This window comes from Triturus cristatus, chromosome 5_2 (genome assembly GCF_964204655.1).
Source record: "Triturus cristatus chromosome 5_2, aTriCri1.1, whole genome shotgun sequence".
NCBI classification, from domain to species: domain Eukaryota; kingdom Metazoa; phylum Chordata; class Amphibia; order Caudata; family Salamandridae; genus Triturus; species Triturus cristatus.
In genome coordinates, this window is record NC_140588.1 from 1068933441 (window position 1) to 1068947608 (window position 14168).

Sequence of the window (14168 nt, forward strand, 5' to 3'; positions counted from 1 at the left end):
AGAAAGCACTGTATGGACAGGGGCAGCAAAGATCTGTATGGGGTTTAGAGCAGCACTGAAGTGCACTAGCAGAGATGTTGGGCACAGGTTATTGTTAGCGGTGGCGGACCCCAGGGTTGGCATTTATTGGGTTAGGTGTCAAAGGTCTGGGTATAAGGAGGACCGACAAGAGAGCTGTACGGAGAGGGGTGATGTGCACTGGTAGAGCTGCGGGTGGTTCTCACTCCCAAGGGGGGTGCAGAGGAGAGGGCTGATGTGCACAGGTAGAGCTGCGGCCGGTTCTCACACTCAAGGGGGGGGGGCGCTAAGGAGGGGGCTGATGTGCACTTCTAGAGCTGTGGGTGGTTGTCACTATCAAGGGGGTGCTGAGGAGAGGGCTGATGTGCACTGGTAGAGCTGCGGGTGGTTCTCACTCCTAAGGGGGGTGCAGAGGAGAGGGCTGATGTGCACAGGTAGAGCTGCGGCCGGTTCTCACTCTCAAGGGGGGGGCGCTAAGGAGGGGGCTGATGTGCACTTCTAGAGCTGTGGGTGGTTGTCACTATCAAGGGGGTGCTGAGGAGAGGGCTGATGTGCACTGGTAGAGCTGCGGGTGGTTCTCACTCCTAAGGGGGGTGCTGAGGAGAGGGCTGATGTGCACAGGTAGAGCTGCGGCCGGTTCTCACCCTCAAGGGGGGGCACTAAGGAGGGGGCTGATGTGCACTTCTAGAGCTGTGGGTGGTTGTCACTATCAAGGGGGTGCTGAGGAGAGTGCTGATGTGCACTGGTAGAGCTGCGGGTGGTTCTCACTCTCAAGGGGGGTGCTGAGGAGAAGGCTGAGATGCACTGGTTGAGCTGCGGGTGGTTCTCACTCTCAAGGGGGGTGCTGAGGAGAGGGCGAAGATGCACTGGTGGTGCTGCGGGTGGTTCTCAGTCTCAAGGGGGGTGCTGAGGAGAGAGCTGAGATGCACTGGTGGAGCTGCGGGTGGTTCTCACTCTCAAGGGAGGTGCAGAGGAGAGGGCTGGTGTGCACTGGTTGAGCTGCGGGCGTTTCGCCTGACTGACTGGCACTGGTTGTGCTTTGTGACAAGCCTCCATAGCAGGACAGCATGAGAGTTGAAGAGCAGCGCTGACCTGCACTGGGAGACCACCGAGTATGGGGCTGGGGGCCGGGGGTTTAAATGTTAATGGGGTGGTTGCACTGGTGTGTGTGTGTTATTACCAGACCAGAGGCTGGCTGAAGCGGTAAGGAAGGCACTGGGCTATCCAGGATATTCAGAGACCGAGGAGGAAGCTGCGGAAGGCTTCAGATACCCCAGAGCAGACTAACCTTGGAGATGAAGATGCCCAGCTGAGACGCCTTCCCGCCTCGGATGTTAAATCCCAGCTGGAAAAGAAAAACAAGAAATTGATTATTCCCAGATTCCCATGAATGTGTATAACAGACAATGCCTCAATATTTATTTGGCAGGAATAACACCTAAAACAGAAATGCTCTACAAAAGGACAGCTGCAGTCATTGTATCTTGAACGTACAATTAACACAAGGATAATAGTCTGAAGTGAGGAGTGAGATATCTAGATACTTATTTTAGGGTAATCTGCTTGAAAATGTTTATTGACAATAGTGTGTTAAAGGCAGCACCGTACTGTTTTGCTGATTGCAGTAAAAAGAAGCAAACACTTTCTTAAATCTTACATTCTTAACTACATGATTAACAAACATTTTCAATGCAATAGGTCTCGCATTACTAAAAGTTTGAGTTATTGGTGTTGCATAATTATTTGCAAAGCCAATAGCTCAAACTTTCAGTAATGCGATATCTATTGCATTGCCAATGCTTGTTTAAAGGGGCCCACGAAACGGGTCTCAATCGGGCTCTGTTTTGTGCCCTGCAGGACTGCGGTAACAGCAGGCACATCAATGTGCGCCTGCTCACATTGCTTACTTCTCACTAGTGGAGAAGATACGGCATGACGTCATGCCAGGTGAGCGTTGTAGGGGAAGGGAAATCTTTTAAAGAATCCTTTTCTCTCTGGATTTCCCTGCTCTTTTTTAAACTCAGGAGCAGCAACATTGTGGTGGTGTCACCAGGGCTTTAAGTGGAAACTTTTTCAACATTATATAAAAGCCATAGTTGCTGCTTATTTATCTTATGCAACTAACAACCATTGATAAAGCCACTAGTCCTGACTTGTTGTAGGTATGAGGTTACTTGTTGTATCATATATCTGGATGCAATGACAGAAACCGCAAAATACAAGTCGGGCGGCACACTATGCTAAGCACAGATTTATAGCATACCTTTTTTTAAGCTACACCCTTAATTACATTGGTCACGCACCTTTGATAGACCCCCCCCCCACAGTTTTTTCATCCCACTTATAGCCCTGCTCTTAGTTAAAAGGACGTTGAACTCTCACTCTCATCCTGAGGCATGTTTCATCATTAGCTCCTCTTCTATGTTGAAATTAACATCCACAGTGTGAGAATGTGGTAATGTGTCAATTTGCTTCAAAAGATAGACAACTCAAAAAGGAACAAGTTTGAGTTATAGGCATTCTAAATGGCTATGCCTTTTATTTTGGTTTTTAAAACATAAATAAAAGGCATTGTCATTTATATTGGCAATAGCTTAAATTCGCGTAAATGTGAGACCTATTGCATTGCAAATGCTTGTTTTGGCAGTCGTGGTCTCGGTAGAGATTTTATTGAGAGGAGTGCATTGCATTTGACCCTGGGCTACGCTGTAAAGACGAAGCATTTGGAATGCAATAGGTCTCACATTAGCGAGAGTTTAAGCTATTGGCATTGCAAATGACAATGCCTTTTACGTTTTAAAAACCAAACATAAATAACAGGCATTGTCATTTACCTTGCCAATAGCTTGAACTCATGTAAATGCAATACCTATTGTATTGCAGATGCTTGTTAGGGAGAGAGCACTGGCATTGGGGCCTGGGCAGCAGGCAACAGTGCACTTTCAGTCATAACCATCAGCACTGTAGCAAAAAGTGGGCCATACAAAAAGGGCACTTTCCTACACTCTTGTACCGGGAATTTGTTTGGTTGTCAATAGTCATGCAATACAACATTGTGGTCGTGAGCGGGTGGTGGGGATAGCCATGTCTTCATTGCCCTTTGGAGTTGGGAGTAGGTTGGGACTTTCTAAATTGCTTCAGTAGGTTGTTCCATATCTAATGTCTGATGAATACGAAAATTGATTTAGAAGAGGTAATGATTCTGCTCATCAAGATGTATTTTTCTTTTCTATTTAGATTTAAGTTCATCACACCAGAGAGCACATGTAATTGGAATCACTGCCAGATCCGGAGTTTAAAACAAATTTGTCAAATATGCATTCCCAAAATTTCTCAGACAGACGTTTGTTATCCCAAACCACTCAGGGGGTGATCCTGCTCTCTTAGAAAATGTTTTGAGAAAAAAAATAAGCAAATCTCCTTTTGAATTAAAGCAAGTAGAAATGTGGCTACAAGTTGCAGCTTCTAAGCAGTTCTACAGGTACTCGTGAATTATATTCCATTACTTCCTGGTCAGCCAATAGAATCCCACTCTCCTGGGTGGATTTAAGAGTGGGGCTTCCAATGATATTTTTAGAAGGAGCTAAATAGGTCAATTAACAGCCAAATTTCCCCAACCGTGAAAGCCTATTTCAAAAAAATTGCAGTTGATAGCCATGATGGACTCTATATGCTTCCCACTGCAATACGGTTTCCCCTTGAATCACGTGATTCTAATAGCATTTCATTTTTAACATTTGTAAGATGTGTAACTATAAGGTGACACTATTACCGGATAGAATTCTATTAAACTCATCAACCATGGATGGTGAAATATTGTGTTGCTCTTGTCTAATTTCAAACTTGAGATATGCAGGCCTCCTAAACTAGTCAGCACGCCACACTTCTCTTACCTAATCATCTTTCTGCCTATAAACCAGTCAGTGGACCCGATGTGTTTAACGCACCCCTCCTCCACCCAGCCACCTGTCTTATATATGCTCTTGGTATGTCCCTCACATTTCCTATTGAGCTACTCTTCTAGGCAACCCCACGCACATACCAACACACCCACATACACAGACATTCATACTTTCATTTTTACACACAATCTCCAATCCATACAAGAACAGACAGACTCTTACATGCATACTTAAATAAACAAGGGCACACACACCGGCACTCACAGGCTGGTTCGGCACTCACCTTGTGGGCCTCGCTGTTCTTCCTCAATAATCAGTTCTGCTGAGCCATGACCTGATGCACGCGCTACTGAGCATACGTTTGATGGCCACAGTTCGCCTCCTTCGAAGTCTTATTGTCAGGATAGTGCAGGTCTAACCGTAGGGCTGCAGGAGAATGAGCACCATGTCTGTCTGTCTGTCACTGCACACCCAGCCCTTCCCCCGAATCGAGGCCTATAAGGAAATACAGAGGTGTGCGGGCGGGAGGTAAATAAGATGAGCGATGGGAGCATCTGTTCCTGATTGACGTCTTCCACCTTCTAAGTCTCTGGCTGCTCGCCTCATTGATGAACCATATGGCGCCTCATCCAGTAGGAGGTGAAGACAGATGCCTGGACAAGTCTTTGCCTGTGCCAAGCTTGAGTCCATTCACTGCCCTTTGCTTTGCACTGGGTAGCCTGCTCGTCCTCTAACCAGCATTCACATGCACTGCATGCAGGAGGGAGATGACTCTGTACATACTCCATCCCCATGCAGCACACGTTAGACAAATGAGCTATTAAGCTGATCACCATATTATATATATAATGACTATCGGAATCCCACTTGAGGAACTTGGCGGCATTCAGCACATTATGCCTTACTGGACGATTTATTTTTCCTTTCATTGCATAAATATTGTATTTTATTTAAAGAGGAAGCTTGAAAACACGCATAATATAAAGAGCTCTTGTAGAAAGGCAGGTTGGTTGTATAGAAAGCACTAGTTCGATGGTAATAGTACAGATGCCTCGTACTTCAGGTGTACAGAATGCCGGTTAAAGACCTGCTTCGCACCCCAGCAAGACAAGCTAAGGACAGCTGTGTTGAGGGAAGTCTAAACACGGCAAATGAGAAAAGTAGGAATAGGATTGTGGCAGGTTAACATGTTTGACTACGGGAAGCAATGATTAATAACTTGTTTGGTGGTCAGTGTCCAAACTACGCATAGGCAGGTATGGTCCGGCAATGTGAAATTCAGCGACCAAAGTGTATTCAGTATAAATAAAGATTTGCTGAATATGGCACGTAGTTTACTACATAGTTCTTAATTGGCAAATTGAACCAAAAAGCGTTGCAACTTAAAAGAGCCATGTGTTTTGCATTATCGTGCACGCGTCTGCGCATGATAATGCGAACCACATGTTATCCTGTGCGGGTAACAGACACCAATAGGCCATGGGCGGAGCAACGCGCCCGCCTTTGGCCTATTGCGTGCTCTGTTTCTGAAATACACGCACGCACAAGCCAATCCTGTAACAAAAAAGAAAAAGCACACGCACGAGCATGTGCAATTTCTAGGTACAGTTTTAAACCCCCTACAAAAGGGCTCTCGCTGCGCGAGCAGTGTTATACACTGCAACGCAAGCGCAAGCCTAAAAACACCAATCGTGTTAAAAAAAGCACATTCTGACTTTGGACTAGAAAGTTCATCTATTCAAAGTGCAGCTGATAATTAGGAAGTGAGTTCAATTAGAATGTCTAGGTATGTTCATCTTTCACGATTACATGGTTATTAAAATGGAAAATGGAAAACGGCAAAGGCAAGTGGAATTATGAAAGTCTGTGGCTTCGGTGTTTACAGGACAATTATCAATTTACTGCACAATTTGCCTCACAATTGCAGATTTGAACAAAAATTCAGTTTCTATATCAAATGGATCTAAATAATACTTCGACAAAATGTACAGAACAATTTGCCTTTTGTTGTATCATGGTTTTGGTGCAACCCATCTTGCCTGCTTATCTGTCTTGCTGCTCAGCCAGTGTGGAAGTACTGCGAAATGTTGGTGTGTGTGGTGAAGTAATGGAATGTTGGGGATGCCCGGTGGAGGAGTGTCAGTTGGGAGTATGGGCTGAGCAGCAGGGGAGCTGATCCTGGTGGGGCTCTGTGATTCTGTACTGAAGACCTAAACTTCATCAATTAAACCTTCTTAATTATTATACACCCCGGCTACACTTGGACTTATTACACCTTTCTTGCCACATAATTTAGATAAACTTTAACACATAATTTGAACTTTAATTATTACACACCCTAGTGGCTTCGACAGAAGTAAAGTTCTGCAGAGAGTTTTAGGGGCTGTCATGACGAAGTAAACAATATTTCAGATTGACCTGTGAAATATTGTTCATACATCACAGAAACCAGTGTTATATGGGCTTCTATACTGTGAATTGACACAAGTCAACCGTCACCTGCAGACAGAGTTCGACTTCAATACAAAGATTTACAACGTGTTCAATACCTTTACATACCTATGGGGCATTATGAGCATATGCGTTTTATAAACACTTCTACCAATTAGCTGGGCACAAGCTGTATAAAAGTAGGTAAAAAAGCAACACTCACCCATACAGATACTCACACCCACTCAGTCAAACATACAAACTCGCAACACAGCCACTCACTCAATCATACAAGCACTCATATATATAGAACTATTAAGCCTTGTTATGTCGTTCTGCCCCATAAGTGACTTTAACTACACCCACACACACATTGATGTTTTCTTCTATATCCGCAAACTCAAGCTGAAGAAGTTTTTCAGTATAAAGGAAGGACTTAAAAATCAGGAACATAATTCAGCTATAGAAAATCAACCCAATATTGATCTTTTGGCATCGGATGCCGCCACGTTGTTAACAATGCACGAACTTAGCCACACCAATTTAGTCAATGAGCAAATAACACAAGAAGACGAATCGACACAACAAAGATTATTGGAAGCAGCTGTCACACAACTGGGAGCTAATATGAGTTCAGTTAAGCCTAAATCAAACTTCATACCTAACATGCCTAAGGATGCGATTGACATCTTTCAGGATGTAATAGTGGAGGACCTTAAGAAATTGCATCATCAAATCAAACATCACAAGAGATATAAGAGTAAACAGGAAAATCAATATACAGAATTAATTTTAAAAACTCAGTAATAACCACCAAATAGTGGTTACAACATCTGATATAGGTGGCAATATCGTGATCTGGCCACAGAAAGATTACATTGCGGAGGCACATAGACATTTAAGCGATCCAAACAATATAATGCAGCAAGAGCAGGCCTAAAAAAGCTACTTTTTAAATGGAAAAGAGAAGGTATGATCTCGAACGAAGAATTCCGTTTCCTGCATATGGAGCATCCTGTATTGGCCACACTGTACCTCATACCTAAAGTTCACAAAAAGACAGTGCCAGTCCCTGGGAGGCCAATAATATCGGCCATCCAGGGCATTGGAGAAAACATCACGCATAATATTGATTTTTTCCTTCAGGATTTAGTGAAGAAGATTCCAAATCAATAATGTCCCATGGTCAGCGGATTCAATATTTATTACTCTGGATATCGAATCCCTTTATACCAGCATAGAACATACTACAGGGTTAATAGCACTGGAACATTTTTTGAGGACTAGGCCGTTGGAGTGCTACAACCATAATAAGATGATTGTGGAGCTGGTATCTTGATGTTTAAACAATAACTATTTCCTGTTTGGTAACAATTTTTTTTTACAGAAGAGGGGTTTTACGATGGGAGCCTGCTTCTCCCCCAGCTATGTGGGCTGGTGGGAGGAGCAGGTCCCTAAATGCACTCATAGCACTACATTTTCCAATCATGTTTTAAAATGGATGAGGTACATCGATGATGTTTTTATTATATGGAGTGGGGATGAACAAAGTGCAATTGATTTTATTAATGAAATGAATAATAATCATGTGAATTTGAAGATTACGTCCCAGATAACCAAAGAAAGTGTAGATTTCTTAGATGTGAAGATCTTTACACATGAGGGAAAGATAGCAACTACTTGCACAGAAAAAGCACTGCTGGCAATTCCACGCTGCATGCCAGCAGTGCTCACCCAAGACATGTGATAAATAACATCCCATATGGTGAATTATTACGTTTGAAGAGAATCTGTAGTACCGAGGAAGATTTGGTCAGGTGCACAGATCAAGCACTTGTTAGATTTAAACAAAGGGGCTACAACAAATCTATTTTGAATCAGGCAGTGAAAAAGATGAATACCAAATCTAGGGATTCCCCATTTGCAGCGGCTGAGGTTGATAACACTGCTAATGATGAGAATGATAACTCTGTTCTCAGGTTTGTAACGACTTTTAACAAACAAGAAAGGAAAATTAAAGCCATCATTACACGCAGTTGGCCGATACTCCTTACTGACGGGGTTTTAGCCCCCAGGCTTCCCGCCTGTCCAACTATTACTTACAGAAAAGGACCCTCGATGAGAACCCAAATTGCTAAGAGTAGTCCGGAACTAGAAAAAGGAAAGATGTGGTTACAGCCCCGGCCGGGGTTTGTTAAATGTTCCAGCTGCAGGGCTAGCAGGTTTGGAATTAATACCACCCAATATGCTACCCCATTCAGTCCAGATATGACCACCATCAAAGGGAGTTACAGCTGCAGGACTGACTAGGCAGTTTACGTTCTGACATGCATCTGTGGCTTGAGATATGTGGGCAGCACCAAGCTACATGTGCAGGTCACAATCCTCCAGCATCTACGAGCTATTGTGAATAACGATAGCTCGTATCCAGTAGCCAGACATTTCAAACAAAGACATAACAATGATTTACAATGTTTGAAATGTTTTGTTATAACAGCAATTCCCAAACCTCATCGAGGAGGTGATAGAGACAAGGTGTTGAAAAGGATGGAATCTAGAATGATACTCGAATTGGACAGCAAATTTCCGAATGGTTTAAATAATACGGAAGTTTTAGATCACTTCCTATAATGCATAGAAGTAGTGAGATTGGCATTCCGTCTAGGGCAGTTAGGACTCCTTGCAGCATGATTGTTTTTAAATATACACTTTAGTTTTATTTTTCCACGTAGATTTTACACTAGCACTTTATATATTAATATTTGTTAGGTGTAATATTTGAGTCTGGTCAAGTCATATTGAATACTACATCTTAGCAAATGCAGCATGATATTAGAAAGATACATTATGTGACATGAAGATTTCAGGTATATAGAAAACTTTGGTGTTCCAACAGCGGTTAGGTTATTCCTAGGAAACATATGATTTTAGGAAGATTTTTGGCGCTAGGCGTTTTATTTCTACTATTTTACCTGTAGAAATGAATTGCGATGTTTGCACAAACGATAATGTTTTCATAGAATTGCGGGATTAGCACTTGATTATTATCAAGCATTTATGCAGTAAATGAATTTGATATATGATCTTCTGTTATCAATGGCAATGCTTGCACTTGGGTCAAAGTTCACAAAAAAAAGTACGCTATTTGCACTCAGTCATTGATATTGATTGCTAGGTTTACACACAAGTCAATGTTTACAGAGAATTGCGGTTTTTGCACTTATTTATTATAAGCATTTATGCAGCAAATTAATTTGGCAAATGCTTTCCTAAATACGACTTTACCACAGATCAGACAACTTTGTGAAGAGATGATCCAATATTGCACTGAGGCTTAGGTTTGCACATTATTTTGCGATACTTGCATATGACCCAATATAGCATTTGAGCATGAATTTGAGGATACAAATATCTGGTATTATACTGAGTTTATCATAAATTCACTTAAAAAAAACCACAGGTTTCACACACGTTATAGTTAGGAATTAGCATTTAAAAAACCTTGCAAATTCACTTTAAAAACCATAGGTTTCACACATGTTATAGTTAGCTGGACATTTCACTCGTAAAAAACCATTGAAATTCCCCCGTTATAGTTAGTTCAGATAACTATAAATCGCGCGCCCGCAATCCACTGCTCATGACATCACATATTACATCACTCATGACATGGTCAGTGGCATCACTCATGACATCACTGATGACACCATCCTTGTGATAGAGTGGCGGTCGCGCGAGTTATAGTTATCTGAACTAACTATAACGGGGGAATTTCAATGGTTTTTTACGAGTGAAATGTCCAGCTAATTATAACATGTGTGAAACCTATGGTTTTTTTAAGTGAATTTGCAAGGTTTTTTAAATGCTAATTCCTAACTATAACGTGTGTGAAACCTATGGTTTTTAAAGTGAATTTGTAAGGATTTTTAAATGCTAAGTTATGTATGTTTTATTACATTTTTTATATATTTATTTTTACAATAAGCTACCTATGTATATAGTTATAGATTGACTGTATTCTGTAATATGGAATGGCTCGTTTAAAATGTTTTTTTTAAAGGTTTTTCACCGTGCGCGCACCGTGCACGCACCCCGCGATTTTTTGAAAAAAAAATAAAATGTTTTTTTCACCCTTCGGGGTCCTTCAGGGACCCCCTGACAAAGACTAGGGGGTCAGGAACTCTCTACCCTGCCCCCTTTTCAAGTTCTCCACCTTTCTTTTTCACTGTCACACACAAAACACACAAAATGGCGGCCGACACTTCCTGATTTCGACCGATTCGAATGTTGACTGACATGTAACCACCAATCAGAATTACGCTCGCACACGTTATGGTGCGCGCACCGTGCGCGCACGGTGCGCGCTTATAGATATTTATGTACTTTTAACTGCAATTTTCTCAGGAACTACTGAACAGATTGACACCATATATGCAAAAGGCACATGCCTGACCTGAGGACTACCTCTTTGCCAAATTTCAAGTAATTCTGTTCAGCCGTTCGGGCTGTACCTTTGACTAAAGGTCCTATGGGAAAATGCATGGGGAAAAAGTGTTTTGGGACCCCCCTTTTTTCTCAGCCCCCGCTTGACGAATCACCCCAAGACTTTCAGGGTAGGAGCTGAGCGGAGCGCCCCATTAGTTTTGAAAATTTCGCGAGGATTCGTCAACCGGCGCCAAAGTTATTCAAAATAGAATTTTCTGATTTCCTATGGAAACTCGGTCCTAACTATAACTATCTACTGGCGACCGCCAGTAGATAATATGGATGATTGTTAAATGTACGATATCGCATTTAGATTTGCTATCATGTTTTATTTATTATTGAAAAACAGACTGACCAGATTCATTCACATTGATATATGTATAGTATTTTGTCTATGTCATTTTATCCCGTGGTGAGCACTCAGAATATTAAAAAACATGGCGGGCTTTATCTGGCTGTGAGCAAGGGCATTCTTGTCTGAAACGCGTCAGATTGCAGCTCGTAAATAAATAACAACAGTGCCTATATCTGGAGGATTCCTGTTGTCTCTGTTCGCCTCATAGTCTGTGGAAGTGCGGGGACTTTGTTTTATATTATATATATATATATATATATATATATATATATATATATATATATATATACTTACACCTACTGAAAAAAACAAAGGTTACAGGGATGTTATAGTTAGGCTCTGATTACACTTGTACAAAACCATTGAAATTCAGCAGTTATTGTTACCTAGTTACCTGAGCTAACTATAACCTACGCCCCCGAAATGCACTGCTTATGACCTCACATATTAAATCACTCATGACATGGTCAGTGACATCACTCATGACATCTCAAATGGCATTACTGATGACATCACCCAGTGAGTGTAAGTATTCTGTAAGAGTTTATGATCGTTAAACATATAGTAAGCTACTACAAAAGTTAAATAGGTATACCAGGTGTACTACTGAGTGATACTACTTCTAACATATATTATACAAGTGGCTGTGTGAGTGTATAAGTGGGTGTTGAATAGCTGTGTGGGCGAGTGATTGGCTGTAGGTGAGTAACTGTGTGTCTGAATGGCTGTATGAGTGAGTGACTGGGTGTATAAGTGGGTGTATGGATGTGCAAGTGGCTGTTTGAGTGGGTGTTTGGTTAAGGGAGTTGGTGAGTGAATGGCTGTATGGGTGAGTGAGTGGATGTGAGTGCTTGTATGGATCTGTGACAAGGTATGTAAGTGGTTATGTGGGTGTGTGAGTGCTGATATGGGTGAGTGGATGTGTTGAGAGGTTGTATGGGTGAGTGAGTGGGTGTGTGAGTGGCTGTATAGGTGAATACATGTGTGTGAGTATCTGTATATTATATTACCTTAGACCAGGGAGGCACGGCTGTACTTGTGTTGCTGGATCTCTCAGCAGCCTTTGACATGGTCGATCATGCTATCCTGATTGACTGGGTCACTGAACTGGGTATCCAGAAAAAAGCCAGAGAGCTGCTGGCTTCTTTCCTCGCCAACCGTACTCAGTCGGTAAATTTTGGTACCTTTCACTCCACCCAATTGAGCCTCCCGTGTGGTGTCCCGACAGGCTCATCCCCAAGTCCTACACTTTTTAATATCTACGTGGCGGACTTGGATAGAGTCATCAAGAGACATGGGTTGAGCCTTACTTCATACGCTGACGACACCCAGTTGGTGTTGACAATACACAATGATGGAGAGGAAGTAGCAGCAAAATTTCAAGGAGGCATGCTGGCCATCAGTGATTGGATGACCAGCAACTGCCTTAAATTAAACTCCGATAAAACAGAGGTTATGATCTTCGGTAAACTATCCCCTGCCTGGTCTTCAACCTGGTGGCCGTTGTCATTGGGTCCTTCGCCGCCCCCAGTCACTAGGGTTAGGAATCTAGGCGTCATATTTGACGATAGACTAACTTTTCTACCTCATGCCAACTCGGTAGTCTCAGCTGCATTTTACAAACTATGCATGGTAAAAAAAATACTACAATTTCTTCCCCTGACATCAGGAAAAATTCTGGTCAGCACTCTAATCATCTCTACCTTTGATTACTGCAATGGGCTTCTTTTGAACGCCCAAAATAAGGTTATCCATAAGCTGCAAACTATTCAGAACGCAGCTGCTTGGATGCTTTCGGGAACCCCTAAATATAAGCCTATATCACATGTTATTCAGAAATTTCACTGGCTCCCTGTGAAGAGTCGTATAATGTTTAAGGCCTTGTGTATTGCATACAAGACATCCCGCAACACAGGGCCTCAGTTTCTGATTAGAGATTTAGCAGCCTATATCCCAGCCCGGGCCCTTCGCTTATCTACAACATCTCTGTTCACAGTGCCACGCACTAAAACTGCCTCTTGGGGCGATAAACGTTTCATTGTTGCGACTGCTAAGCTTTGGAACTCGCTCCTATTACAGATCAAATCATCCCAATCCTTATTAACCTTCAGGAAGATGACGAAAACATGGCTGTTCACACAATAAGTCCCCTTGGTGTAAGTTTCAAGCTGTCCGTCCTTAGCGCCGAGACACCCATGGGTATTTGAGCGCTTTATAAATATCATAAACATAAACATAGGGGAGGCGAGTGTGGCAGAGTGAGAGGCAGTATGGGTGAGTGACTGGTTATGTGAGTGCTGTATGGGTGTAAGAGTGGCTGTGTGAGGGGCTCGAGAAGAGAATGGTTGCAGGAGTACTTGTATGGGTCTGTGTATGGGTATGTGAGTGGTTGTGTGGTGTTTCAGTGGGTGTATAAGAGATTGTATAGGGCGTGAGTGGTTCTGTGAATGATGTCACAGACCATGTCATAAGTGAAGTAATTTGCGAGGTCATAAGCAGTGCATAGCGGGGTACAAGTTATAGTTTGCTCAGGTAATTATACTGGCTGAATTTCAATGGTTTTGTACGAGTGTAATCTGAGCCCAACTATAAAGTCCCTGTAACCTTTCTCTTTGTTTTTTTTTAGAATTTCTACTTGAAATTTTTTTTATTTCCTAACTGTAACCTTTGAGAGCAAGTCTGTGAGGGTCTCAGTGGGTCTGTGAGTGGGTATGAGTGTGTCTGGTTGGGTCTGTCAGTGGCTGTGAGAGTCTGAGTGGTTCCCTGACTGGGTTTGTAGATGGGTTTAAGAGTGTCTGAGTTCATCTGTGAGTGGGTGTATCAGTGTCTGAGTGGGTGAGGTGCTAGAGGCACTCTTATGGTCCGACACCTTGACTACCATCACTTTAATTGACTTTGGTGTGGTTTTTTTTTTATCCTAACCTGGATACGCGTGGGGGAAGAGGAGAGAGAGAAATGTACCTTTTGGCCTCGAAGTG

General features: G+C 42.5%; 1 protein-coding gene across 4 annotated transcripts in view; it reads right to left on the reverse strand.

The window, feature by feature from the left end:
* The window catches only part of PDZD11 (PDZ domain containing 11), a 119998-nt gene that overhangs the window by 26770 nt on the left and 79060 nt on the right, over positions 1 to 14168 (reverse strand). For all 4 annotated transcript variants that reach the window (XM_085608363.1, XM_085608364.1, XM_085608366.1 and 1 more), the window contains one exon: positions 1307 to 1363. In XM_085608363.1, coding sequence (XP_085464489.1) covers positions 1307 to 1363 — 57 coding nt within the window. The remainder of the gene's footprint in view (positions 1 to 1306; positions 1364 to 14168) is intronic.